Below are 9973 nucleotides of genomic sequence, written 5' to 3'. Positions count from 1 at the left end.
GAAGGGAGAAGAGGGCGAAGGGGTAGAGGGCCGAAGGGGTCTGCCGCTGCAGAGGATTGCGTGAGCCGCTGGCGCGCGGGATCGAACCCCTCTCTCCCCCCCTCCTCCGGCCACGGATCTGGCCACTCCCGCCCGGCGAAGGTGGCGGCGCGGCTGCCAAAGCTCTCGAGCTGAGTACCTCCCCCGCCCACAGGGTCGGCAAGCGTCCCGGGGCGAGCGGGGATGACGCGCACTTGTTGTTTTTCGGCATAAACGACCACTTGAGACCCGAGGGGAAGCCGGCGCCGCCGCGGCCGCGCAGCCCGGAGCCCTTCATATCGGCGATGATCCGCTCCGGCCCCAGCAGCACGATCTCCTTGGTCTTGTACCAGTCGCCACGCTTCATCGCGCCCTCAATCCCAAAGTCGTCGTCGTTGTACAAGTTGGTGAAGATGCGGTCCTTATCGGTGAGGCCGCCCTGGTAGTGCCTCCGGCCCGGCCCCACGCCGGCCGCAGCGAAGAGGCGCGGCGACGGAAGCCGCGCACCTCTTCTGGCTGACTGCACTGCTCGCATCGTCGTCGCAGCGAGCGGCAGCGCGCCTGCGGCCAGGGCGGCGGTGGTGAGGGCGGCGGAGAGGGCGGTGGTGGGTGCGATGGTAGGGGTGGCGGAGACAGGCGTCGATGGGCATATCAGGCGCGGGAGCAAAGCGCGCGATCGCCGTGAGCTTTCACCGGAGCCTTTGTTGAGGGTTCCGGAAAATAAAAAAATCTCGCACTCGTGGTGTGCCGCGTGTCGGTGACAGAGATCGCTTGAATGCCGGCATTCAAGCGCGACAGTGCTAGCCGCCTCCGCGATGCTGAGCGGTGCATGAAGGGCGGCGAGCCGCTGACGATGCGCGAGGCGTCCTTCATCAGCTCGCTGATGGGACACGCCCAGCACATCGACGCGGCCACCGTCCGGTTCACCATGCACATCGACGGCAGCCTCGACGGGCAGATCAACTTGAAGTCCGAGTACACACGGGAGCTGGAGCGCGCGGAGCGCGAGCGAGCGGGCACGTGCGCCGCCGCCGCGCCCGCCGCCGCGCCCGCCGCCGCGCCCGCCGCCGCCGCGCCGCCCGCCGCCGCGCCAGCCGCCGCCGCGCCAGCCGCCGCGCCCGCCGCCGCGCCTGCGGCTCAGTCGTACGCAGCCGCGGCTGCACAGCCGCCTGCCGGCAGCCTCACAATCCGGCCGGCCAAGCGCGGCCGGCGCAAGGCTGCGCCCCGCGTCGACAGGAACGCGCTCTCCGCGCGCGGCGACGGTGTGCCGCCGCGGCGTTCGCGCTCCTCGTCGCCTGACGCGCCGCCTGCGAAGCGGGCCTCTTCTGCCGGCTCCTCCGTTTGCGGCTACGACTCCGAGGCGCCGGAGGAGATCCAGAACGAGGCGCTCTACCGGGCCTGCCGCGCGTACGGCTTAGGTGAGCAATTCCTCGCTGCGGCGCAGGACGAGGGCACATTCGGCGAGTGGCTCGACGAGCTACCCTTCGAGGTGGCTGCAGCGACCGCCCGGCTGCTCAAGCACCACGCGCGCTCCGGCGCGTGGGTCGAGCTCTCGCCCGGCAACCCTAGCCAGGCCTCACGCGCTGGCCGCGACCGCGACCGCTCGAGCCCGAACTGCCCGTCAGATATGTCGGAGTTGTCGGAGAATAGCGACTAGCACACCTCTGAGTCCCAGAAACCCGAGGAGTCACACAGTCCACCTGTGTGATGCACGCCCTGCGAGCGGGGCGGGGTGCGCACTGTCCCTCTGTGATCGTGTGCGTCGCCCATCTCTCCCTGGAGATGACTGCTCTATTTATTTATTTATTTATGTCGGTGACGGTGTGCCGTGTGCGTGTCTCCCGGGTCTGCTCTGAGGGAGGGTGTAGAGGATGTAGAGTGTAGAGCGCTGTGAGCTGTAGAGATGTAGAGCACTCTGGAGCGCTGTAGAGCTGTAGAGCTCTACATCCGGCGCGGGACGATGTGAGTCCGATGTAGAGCGATGTAGAGCGCGATTTTGCTGTAGAGTTTGTTGTAGAGGCTCTACAGCAAAACCGCCGGGAAGGCAGTAACTCAAAGAGGTCGAGCCGCGCTAATGGGGTGTCTCCGAGCTTACTGGAGCTCTGATGGACGGCCCTGACTGTCCCTGACACACAGAGAGTCACTCTGACGGCACACAACACCCTATGACTGCGTCATGACCAGCCTGCCATGCGTCGCCGCTGCCGCATTCGTCGCTGTGCTTCTTTAGCAGGCGGTGGACTGTCGGCTGCGAGGACGGTCGCATTTGCGCGAGGCGAGGCGAGCATTGCTGCGCGTTGCATGCGCCATGCCTCGCGCCAGCGCGTGCGGGAGCTCCTGGCTGAGCGTTGAGTCCAGGCGAGTTGCGCTGGCGCCACTGTGATCGCTACGCCGAGCCGAGCTGACGCGCCGAGGCGCCGGCCAGTCGCAGCCGTGAGGCATGCCACAGCAGCAGAGGCACCTCCCACCCATTGGGCGGGCAGACAGAAGGCCAGGGCAGCAGCCAGCACTGGCAAGTGCAACGCGCGCCTCATGTCGGAGAGCGACCGTGCCTCGTTCGCGGCTTATATGATGTAGAGTTTGTTGTAGAGATTTCACGTTGTAGAGCGCCTCTACATCGCTCTACATCGGACTCACATCGTCCCGCGGCGGATGTAGAGCTCTACAGCTCTACAGCGCTCCAGAGCGCTCTACATCTCTACATCTCTACAGCGCGCTCTCTACACCGCACTCTACATCGTCCTCTACACCCTCCCCCTCAGGGGGTCTGCTCGCCAGTCTGCTGCTGCTCCGGGTAGCGGTCCTCCGGGAACCGGTCCTCTGCCGCGTGCCGGTGATTTTTTTCGGTTAACGGTGATACATAGGTTTTCGAGCGTGCGCGTGATGACGTGGAGCGCGAACGCGGCACCTCGACTCGCGACTGACACGCACCGCACACGAAAAGGCTCGCCCGAACGCGCGCAAATAAAGCCACACACTGGTTGGTACAGCCCGCGGCGCGGCGTTGCTGCCGGGTCTGCGCCCGCTACGGCCTCTTGTAGTAGTGGCGGAACAGCAGGTCAATCGAGTCCCGCCGGTACGTCGGTTCGCGCGGAAAGTCTGCGAGCCGCGGTGCGCGCGTCATCACAAACGTGAGGGTGCGGAAGCTGGCCTCCGCGTAGGGAGGGAGCTCGTGGTCGGGCGACTTTCGTCGCAGCCCGGTCGGGTCCACCCACCCGCCTCCGCTCGCCTTTGGCAGAGGCGCGTCGAGGCCTGCGCCGGGCTGCAGCGCCCTCAGCTCGCGCTGCATGCGCGCGGTGAGCCCGCCGTCGCCAACCGCCGCCTCCGCCGCCGTCCCGTCCGCCGCCGACGAGCACGGCCGGGCCCACCCCCCAGCCGCCCTCGCCGCGGCGGAGAGGAGCGAGGGCCTCGGCGAGCGACAGAGCCTATGCGTGAACACCATACCTTACCCCAAAAAGGTCGAATCCAGCGGGTCGCGACCGCAACGGGATGGCAGCAGCTGCGCAGAACACAGCGACGTTTTTTTTGTTTACGAAGGAAGATTTTCTTCTTCTCTGGTTCCCTCGGCGAGGCGGTAGAGAAAAAGAAAGGTCTTCGCGGTTCGGGAAAGATCATTTTCTTTCTTTAGCTTTCAGTCAGAGATGCCCCTCTCTCAATTTTGGCCATCTCGCGCCAACAAACACGCGCTCGAGGCGGACGCTAGCCGTCACAGGTGTGTGCGTGCACCGAGTCGCCCACAGCGAATATGTTCGTACCAGGGTAGAGCCAGGCAGCCTCACATCCAGGGCCGGGGAGCTGAGAAGCGCACCCAGCGGGCCGGTGCGGAGCAGGGTAACGAGCGCGTACGAGATGGACCTAGCACGACACGTGACGAACAGGGCATGCATCTACATGCATGAGGAGGAGGGGCAGGCGCCGGAGATCCGAGACAGGAGGCTGTATCAAGAGGCGAAGGAGAAAATTGGACGGTGGGTACGAAAGCGGCTGGACGGCGGGCACGCAGCGCGAAAGGGAGGAGACGACAGCGTGTGGAGGACGGTAATCAAGGCGACGGGGACGATATCAGGCGACACGAGATACGAGGGAGACAGAGAACGGGGTCCAAACTCGACCCAGCGCCAGCCTGAGGCCTGCTAGGAAAAAAAAGGCGAGGCTAAGGCTGGTACACGGCATGCGGACGGGACAGACCCGAGGTATAGAGCACGGGAGGCGATGGAGGGCCAGCCTAGAGGCAGAGGCGCGGAAGTCAAGGAGGCGAACACTCGCCCACACCGCAGAGTGCGAAGCCCAGGCGCTCGCTGTACGCGCCATTGCTGGGGCGACGAAGAGGTGCGCAGGGAGAAGGGAGGGCGACGAGGAATGGGAGGCGATGGAGCAACTGCTAGCTGGACGACTACCCGAGCCGAGTGTGATGGACCCGGACCCGCAAGAAGATCCTGGGCGTGGTTTGGCAAGCGCCTCGGTTTTGGCGATGTTTGGGGCAGCGACACCTGCGCGATGGCCTCCAGCAGCTCGCCACCGCCCATCCCGCTCTTCAAGGTGTTTGTCGCGCCTCCAGAGGAGCTCGACGACGAGCTCTTGCGCGTCGTGCACTCGGGATACGTCACGCAGGGTCCAAAGGTCGAGGCGTTTGAGGAGGCGCTGCGAGCCTTCCTGCAGAGCCCTCGTGTGGTGACGGTCAACTCCGGCACGTCTGCGCTGCACCTCGCGCTGCACCTGCTGAAGCGCGCCGAGGGCGGCTGGCCCGGCCTTCAAGAGAGCGTCGACGAGGTGCTCACCTGCCCGCTCACGTGCACTGCGACCAACTGGCCGATCCTCGCCAACGGGCTGCGGATCAAGTGGGTCGACGCGGACCCGGCGACGGCGAACGTCTGCCTCGACGACCTCGAGGCCAAGCTCTCGCCCACCACCAAGGTGATCATGGTGGTGCACTGGGGCGGGTCACCCGTCGACTTGGGACGGCTCGCCGCGATCCAGGAGCGGTGTTTCTCGCGGTTCGGCTTCCGGCCGGCGGTGATCGAGGACTGCGCGCACGCGTTTGGCGCCGAGTGGGGCGGCAGGAAGCTCGGCTCGCACGGCAACTTTTGCTGCTTCTCGCTCCAGGCCATCAAGCACGTGACTGCGGTCGACGGCGGAGTGCTGATTGCGCCGACGCAGCGCCTCTTTGAGCGCGCGCGGCTGGTGCGCTGGTTCGGCATCGACCGCGAGAGGAGGTCTGGCGGCGGAGACTTTCGGATGGAGCCGCCGGTGGAGGAGTTCGGCTTCAAGTTCCACATGAACGACGTCAACGCGACGGTGGGGGAGGCCAACCTGCGCCACGCGCCGCGCCTGCTCGCAGCCTGCCGCGCCAACGCCGAGTTCTACCAGCGCTCGCTCGCCGGGCTGCCGCACGTGACGCTGCTGCGCGACCTGCCCGTCGGCGCGGTGTCGGCCTACTGGCTCTTCACGCTGCGCGTGCCGCAGGGGCTGCGCGCTTCGCTGATCTCGCACCTGCGCGAGGCGAGATCCGCCGAGATCCGCCGAGATCCGCCGAGATCCGCCGAGATCCGCCGAGATCCGCCGAGATCCGCCGAGGTCCGAGATGGACCGCCCGACCGACGGCGCCCGCTTGCGCGAGGCGGGCACCATAGCCGCTCAACCCACGAACTCACTCCCTGCTTGGGGTGCTGGCGCGAGGCGTCGCCTCCTAACCCCTTCCACCAGCGCCTGGCCCGAAGCCGTTACCCCTTACCCCTTACCCCGAACCCCACCCCCAACCCTGACCCTAGGCCGGCATCGCCTCCTCCGCCGTCCACCAGCGCAACGACCTCCACCCGTGCGTCGCCTCTGTCGCGACGCGGCTGCCGCAGCTCAACAGCCTCGCCGAGGAGATCCTCTGCCTCCCCGTCGGCTGGTGGGTCGGGCCTGCGGAGCGGGAGCGCGTCGTCTGCGCGGTGCGGAGCTGGGCGGAGGCGCCGCCGCAGCGAGCCCTCGCGGCGGTTCCGGGGGCGCGCGCCGGGCTTGGCGCGCGCAAGCGGTGCATCATCACCGGCGGTTGCGGCTTCATCGGGCGCCGCACCCGCCGGGCCCCAGCTGAGTACTGACAGGCCTGGCAGTGTGTTGGCGTCAGGGAGAGGGGTGAGTGCGGTAGGCACCACACGGTCGAGCACTTCGTCCGCAACACCGACTTCGAGGTCGTCGTCCTCGACAAGCTCTCGTACGCCTCCAAGGGCTACGACCGGCTGCGCGACTCTGGCGTCTTCCACCTGATCCAGACGTACTGCGTCGACCTCGCCTCCGCCCTCCCGCCAGGGCTCGTGTGCACAGACGCTGAAACACGGACTCTTGTACTCCAACTAGCGCTCGAGGGGACACGTACTCCACTGTACTCGACCGTCTCCCGCTGTACTCCGTGCATTCGTGCCCCCTCGTGTTCACACGGTGCTCTGAATGCTCTGCACGATACCGTCCTCCCGGCCTGATGTTGGCGCATTCGGCACGTAGGCTTGTGTACGAGCTGGAGCCGGACCGCGTGGCGGTGATCCTGCACATCGCCGCGGAGACGCACGTCGACAACTCGATCGACTCGCCCGTCCCCTTCGTCGAGAACAACATCAAGTCCACGCTCACCATGCTCGAGTTTGCGCGCACGCTGCCGCAGCTGACCCACTTCGTCTACTTCTCCACGGACGAGGTGTACGGCTCGGCGGAGGAGGGGCAGGCGTTCAAGGAGCCTGGCCGGCCTAGATGCTGGACACCGCCCCAGCGTGTGCGCCGATCCGCACTGAGACGAGGCCGCGTCTTCGGCTGTTTTGCGGTCAGCTGTGTTGACGTATGGAGCGTGCTTTCCCATACGTCTAACAAGCTGGACTCGCCGTCCCTGCCGCCTTGTTGTCGCAGGAGGGGGACGCGCACAAGCCGTCCAACCCGTACTCGGCCTCCAAGTCGGCGGCCGAGATGATCTGCCAGTCGTACTTCAACACGTACCGCGTGCCGCTCGTGACGATGAACGTGATGAACGCGTTCGGCGAGCGGCAGCACCCCGAGAAGTTCATCCCGCTCTGCATCTCGCGCATCCTCCGCGGCGAGATCGCAATCTCCCGCGCGGCGGCCCCCTCGAGGAGCCTTCTCGGAGCCGTCTTTGCCCCCCCCCCCCCCCCCTTCCCCTCCAGGCGAGAAGCTGACCATCCACGCCTACGACGGCTCGCTCCGCGCGGGCTCCCGCTTCTACATCCACGCGCGCAACATCGCCGCGGCGGTCCTCTTTGTGCTGCACAAGGCCGAGCTCGGCGAAAAGTACAACGTCAAGGGGGAGGCGGAGCTCGACAACCTCGAGGTGGCCCGCTCACCCACGCGCACTGGGCCTTTGCACTTTGAATGCCGTGGGGCTCCTGTCGTTAGACGTGGAGTCGCGAGGGTCGCCCCCCCTTGCCCCACCACCTCGTGTGTGTGGAGACGTGTACCTTCCCTTCCCTTGCCTTAGGTGGCCCGCTTCATCGCGGCGGAGCTGGGCCGCGAGCTGGTCTACGAGATGCACGACCGGCCAGACACGCGACCCGGCCACGACCTGCGCTACTCGCTCGACGGGACCAAGCTCGAGGAGCTCGGGTGGAAGCTGCCCTTCACCTTTGAGGAGTCGCTGCGCAAGACGATCCGGTGGACGATCGAGAACCCTCGCTGGCTGGACGGCGACGGGCTCTTCGCCGCGCCCTCGTCCAAGCTGTGAGGCGGCAGAGACTGGCGGACGAGAAAGCGGCAGTGGCGAGAGGAGGGGGCACAGTAGGGGGTACAGGGATGTGCCACCTGCCAGCGCTCAGATGTGTGTGGCCAAGCATGTGTTTGTGTTACCGCGCAGCGCGCTGTGTGTGTTTGCGTGTGTGAATGTGAAGCGAGGGCAGGCTTATTTACGGCTACACATTTATGTATCTATGTGGTAGTGGTAAAGTGGAAAACTGTGGAAAACTAAAAGCGGTTCACTCACATGCCATGCGCGCGGACACGGAGATTCTACCCCGGCAGCGACCCCTATGGAATTTAATATGCGAGCGACCAGGCGCGGTGACACTTGTGACTGGCAGGCTGGGGAAAGAGCGCGAGCACTAGTACAGCAGGTGCGTGCCGAGGTGCGTGTGGGGGCGTGGGCGAGGAGCGACCACGATACAGCACGCAAGCCGACCGGGCACGGAAGAGCCGCAGTCTCTCCTCGGCGGTGCGGCGGCGCACGCGCGCCCAGCCCTTTAGTAAGAGCCGCGAAGGAACTGCCCTGCGCCGAGCTCTGGCACCACGGCCTCCGGTCAGGTGGTGGATTGAGCGCGGCCTAGCCGGCGTCGCTACTTCCCGCGGGCGTGTCGGCGTAGTAGGGCGGCTTGCGCAGCGAGATTCCGTTTTCGCGGCAAGCCTGCGCCAGGTCCTCGGTGGTGAGCACGAGCCGCACGTCGCCCTTCCGCGCTGCCTGGCGGTTCTTGCAGTGCTGCAGGGCGTCGTTTGTGAGGTCAGCCACAAACTTGTGCGTCGCGAGCGACACGAGCCGCACAAGCCGCTCGTCCGTCGCCTGGAAGCCCGACTGCGCCAAGAAGTGCGCGGTCACCTCCTCGGGAATCGCGGGCGTGTAGTCGCCCATCGCGAGCAGCAGCTCCTCCGCCGTCTTCTCGTCGTCCGTCATCGCGGAGGCGCTCGACGCCGCCATTGACCCAGTAAATCAACAAAAAGAATTTTACTATCCGTCAGACAAGGCGGCTTCCTTAGAAACCGTCGTCCGCGCCACAAAAAGAATTTTCCAACCCCAGAGCGTGACAAAAAATAATTCGTTATAAACATATAAAGTCTAGCTCAAAAAGAATTCGGGCGAAGACTCTCGTCCTCTCCGGCGCTGCCATCCCTCCCATGGGTTGTGTCTGCTTTCTTTCTTTTCTTTCTTTACTGTCCTTGCACAGACAAAGCAAACACCCACCGGCATAACACGAACCGAGCTAGATGCACAGAGACATGAGAGTACGCCGGCTCAGTCAGAACAAACAACACAAATCGAACTTAGAGGGAGGCACGCCAGGGAACGCGTATAGGTGTGTATCAGGGCTCCCCGAAGCCAAACTTGACCCACTTCCCCGCGTGCCCCGGTTTCGCATCCATGCCCGTCGCCGTCGCCACGGCGGCCCGCTCGGCTCTGTCCAGCCCGAGCAGAAAGTCGATGTCGTCGAAGCCCTCGGAGTCAAACGCGGCGGTGTAGGACTGCAGCCCGATGCGCCCGAGCGCGTCGGCGACGGCCGCCATGCCGCCATTGTCGAGAGGCGCCTCCTTGCGGACGGTGCGGCCGTCGGGCAGGAGCTCGAAGAGGCGGCTCGGAGGCAGGGAGGGCGCGGCAGGGGCAAAGGGGGAGGCGGCGGCGGCGGCGGCGGCGGCGGGAATGGAAGGGGCGGTGGGCTCTAGCGCAGGCGCAGCGGCAGACTCGCGCGGGCGCTTCGCGGGGCGCGGCGGCGGCGCCAACCCCTCCTCGCCGACCGCCCGCGCGTACGCCACCGCCGCCTCCACCGCCGAGCCAAAGCAGCCGATGTAGACATCCTTGCCGTCCACCCTGCCCGCGCCTCGAAGCGGCTAGAGAAGGAGTGCTTGCGCACGCCTGAGTAGCCGGTGCTGCTGTTGCTCGAGAGGTGTAAGCGCAAGCCCTCCGCCTCTGTCGCCACCGCCGGAGGCTGGTACTCGCCGACCGCGCGCGCGTACGCCACCGCCGCCTCCACCGCCGTGTCGAAGGAGCCAATGTGTGCACGTTCGCCCCCGATTTTTTTTCCGCCGTTTTTCGTTCTCCCCTTTGCACGTTGGTCCGCGGCCGCCGGCCTCGCAACCCATGGAGCGTTCAGAGGTTCAGGAGCAAGCCAAACAAACCAGCGGGGTGGTACGGAGGATGGGGCTCGCCATCATCGTGCTCGCCACCATCGTGCTCGCAGTCAGCATCGTCGCTGGCGTTTGCGGGGCTGGCCTG

The 9973-nt window shown here is 65.9% G+C and overlaps 4 protein-coding genes across 4 annotated transcripts in view; 1 reads left to right on the top strand and 3 right to left on the bottom strand.

The window, feature by feature from the left end:
- The window catches only part of EMIHUDRAFT_122003 (NADH-ubiquinone oxidoreductase flavo protein), a gene marked incomplete at both ends in the record, with an annotated part of 2232 nt that extends 1679 nt beyond the window's left edge, over positions 1 to 553 (bottom strand). Inside the window, one exon of the mRNA XM_005792424.1 lies at positions 234 to 553. Within this exon, the coding sequence (XP_005792481.1) occupies positions 234 to 553 (320 nt within the window). The remainder of the gene's footprint in view (positions 1 to 233) is intronic.
- Positions 554 to 2862: 2309 nt separating this feature from the next.
- Positions 2863 to 3457, bottom strand: EMIHUDRAFT_372901 (hypothetical protein). Its single transcript, XM_005792423.1, has one exon. It carries the CDS (start codon positions 3305 to 3307, stop codon positions 3044 to 3046), a length of 264 nt encoding a protein of 87 aa, XP_005792480.1. The 5' UTR covers positions 3308 to 3457; the 3' UTR covers positions 2863 to 3043.
- Positions 3458 to 4469: 1012 nt separating this feature from the next.
- On the top strand, positions 4470 to 7943 carry EMIHUDRAFT_460382 (hypothetical protein). Its single transcript, XM_005792422.1, has 7 exons — positions 4470 to 5472; positions 5787 to 6034; positions 6128 to 6316; positions 6502 to 6691; positions 6898 to 7008; positions 7175 to 7333; positions 7481 to 7943. Exons 1-7 carry the CDS (start codon positions 4516 to 4518, stop codon positions 7721 to 7723), a joined length of 2097 nt encoding a protein of 698 aa, XP_005792479.1. The 5' UTR covers positions 4470 to 4515; the 3' UTR covers positions 7724 to 7943.
- Positions 7944 to 8015: 72 nt separating this feature from the next.
- EMIHUDRAFT_372899 (hypothetical protein) lies at positions 8016 to 8664 on the bottom strand. The gene has a single exon (XM_005792421.1). It carries the CDS (start codon positions 8657 to 8659, stop codon positions 8315 to 8317), a length of 345 nt encoding a protein of 114 aa, XP_005792478.1. The 5' UTR covers positions 8660 to 8664; the 3' UTR covers positions 8016 to 8314.
- Between the last annotated feature and the right edge of the window lie 1309 nt (positions 8665 to 9973).

The sequence above is a fragment of the Emiliania huxleyi genome (assembly GCF_000372725.1).
Source record: "Emiliania huxleyi CCMP1516 unplaced genomic scaffold EMIHUscaffold_1078, whole genome shotgun sequence".
NCBI lineage: Eukaryota > Haptophyta > Isochrysidales > Noelaerhabdaceae > Emiliania > Emiliania huxleyi.
This window is presented reverse-complemented; position numbering and strand designations above follow the sequence as displayed.

What these genes read in the sequence shown, in the direction of transcription:
- EMIHUDRAFT_372901 (XM_005792423.1), bottom strand. Translation starts at nt 3,307, where the DNA reads ATGCAGCGCGAGCTGAGGGCGCTGCAGCCCGGCGCAGGCCTCGACGCG.
- EMIHUDRAFT_460382 (XM_005792422.1), top strand. Translation starts at nt 4,516, where the DNA reads ATGGCCTCCAGCAGCTCGCCACCGCCCATCCCGCTCTTCAAGGTGTTT. An exon ending in GGGCTTGGCGCGCGCAAGCG is followed by an intron (nt 6,035 to 6,127) that starts GTGCATCATCAC and finishes TGTTGGCGTCAG; the next exon opens with GGAGAGGGGTGAGTGCGGTA. An exon ending in GCCCTCCCGCCAGGGCTCGT is followed by an intron (nt 6,317 to 6,501) that starts GTGCACAGACGC and finishes TTCGGCACGTAG; the next exon opens with GCTTGTGTACGAGCTGGAGC.
- EMIHUDRAFT_372899 (XM_005792421.1), bottom strand. Translation starts at nt 8,659, where the DNA reads ATGACGGACGACGAGAAGACGGCGGAGGAGCTGCTGCTCGCGATGGGC.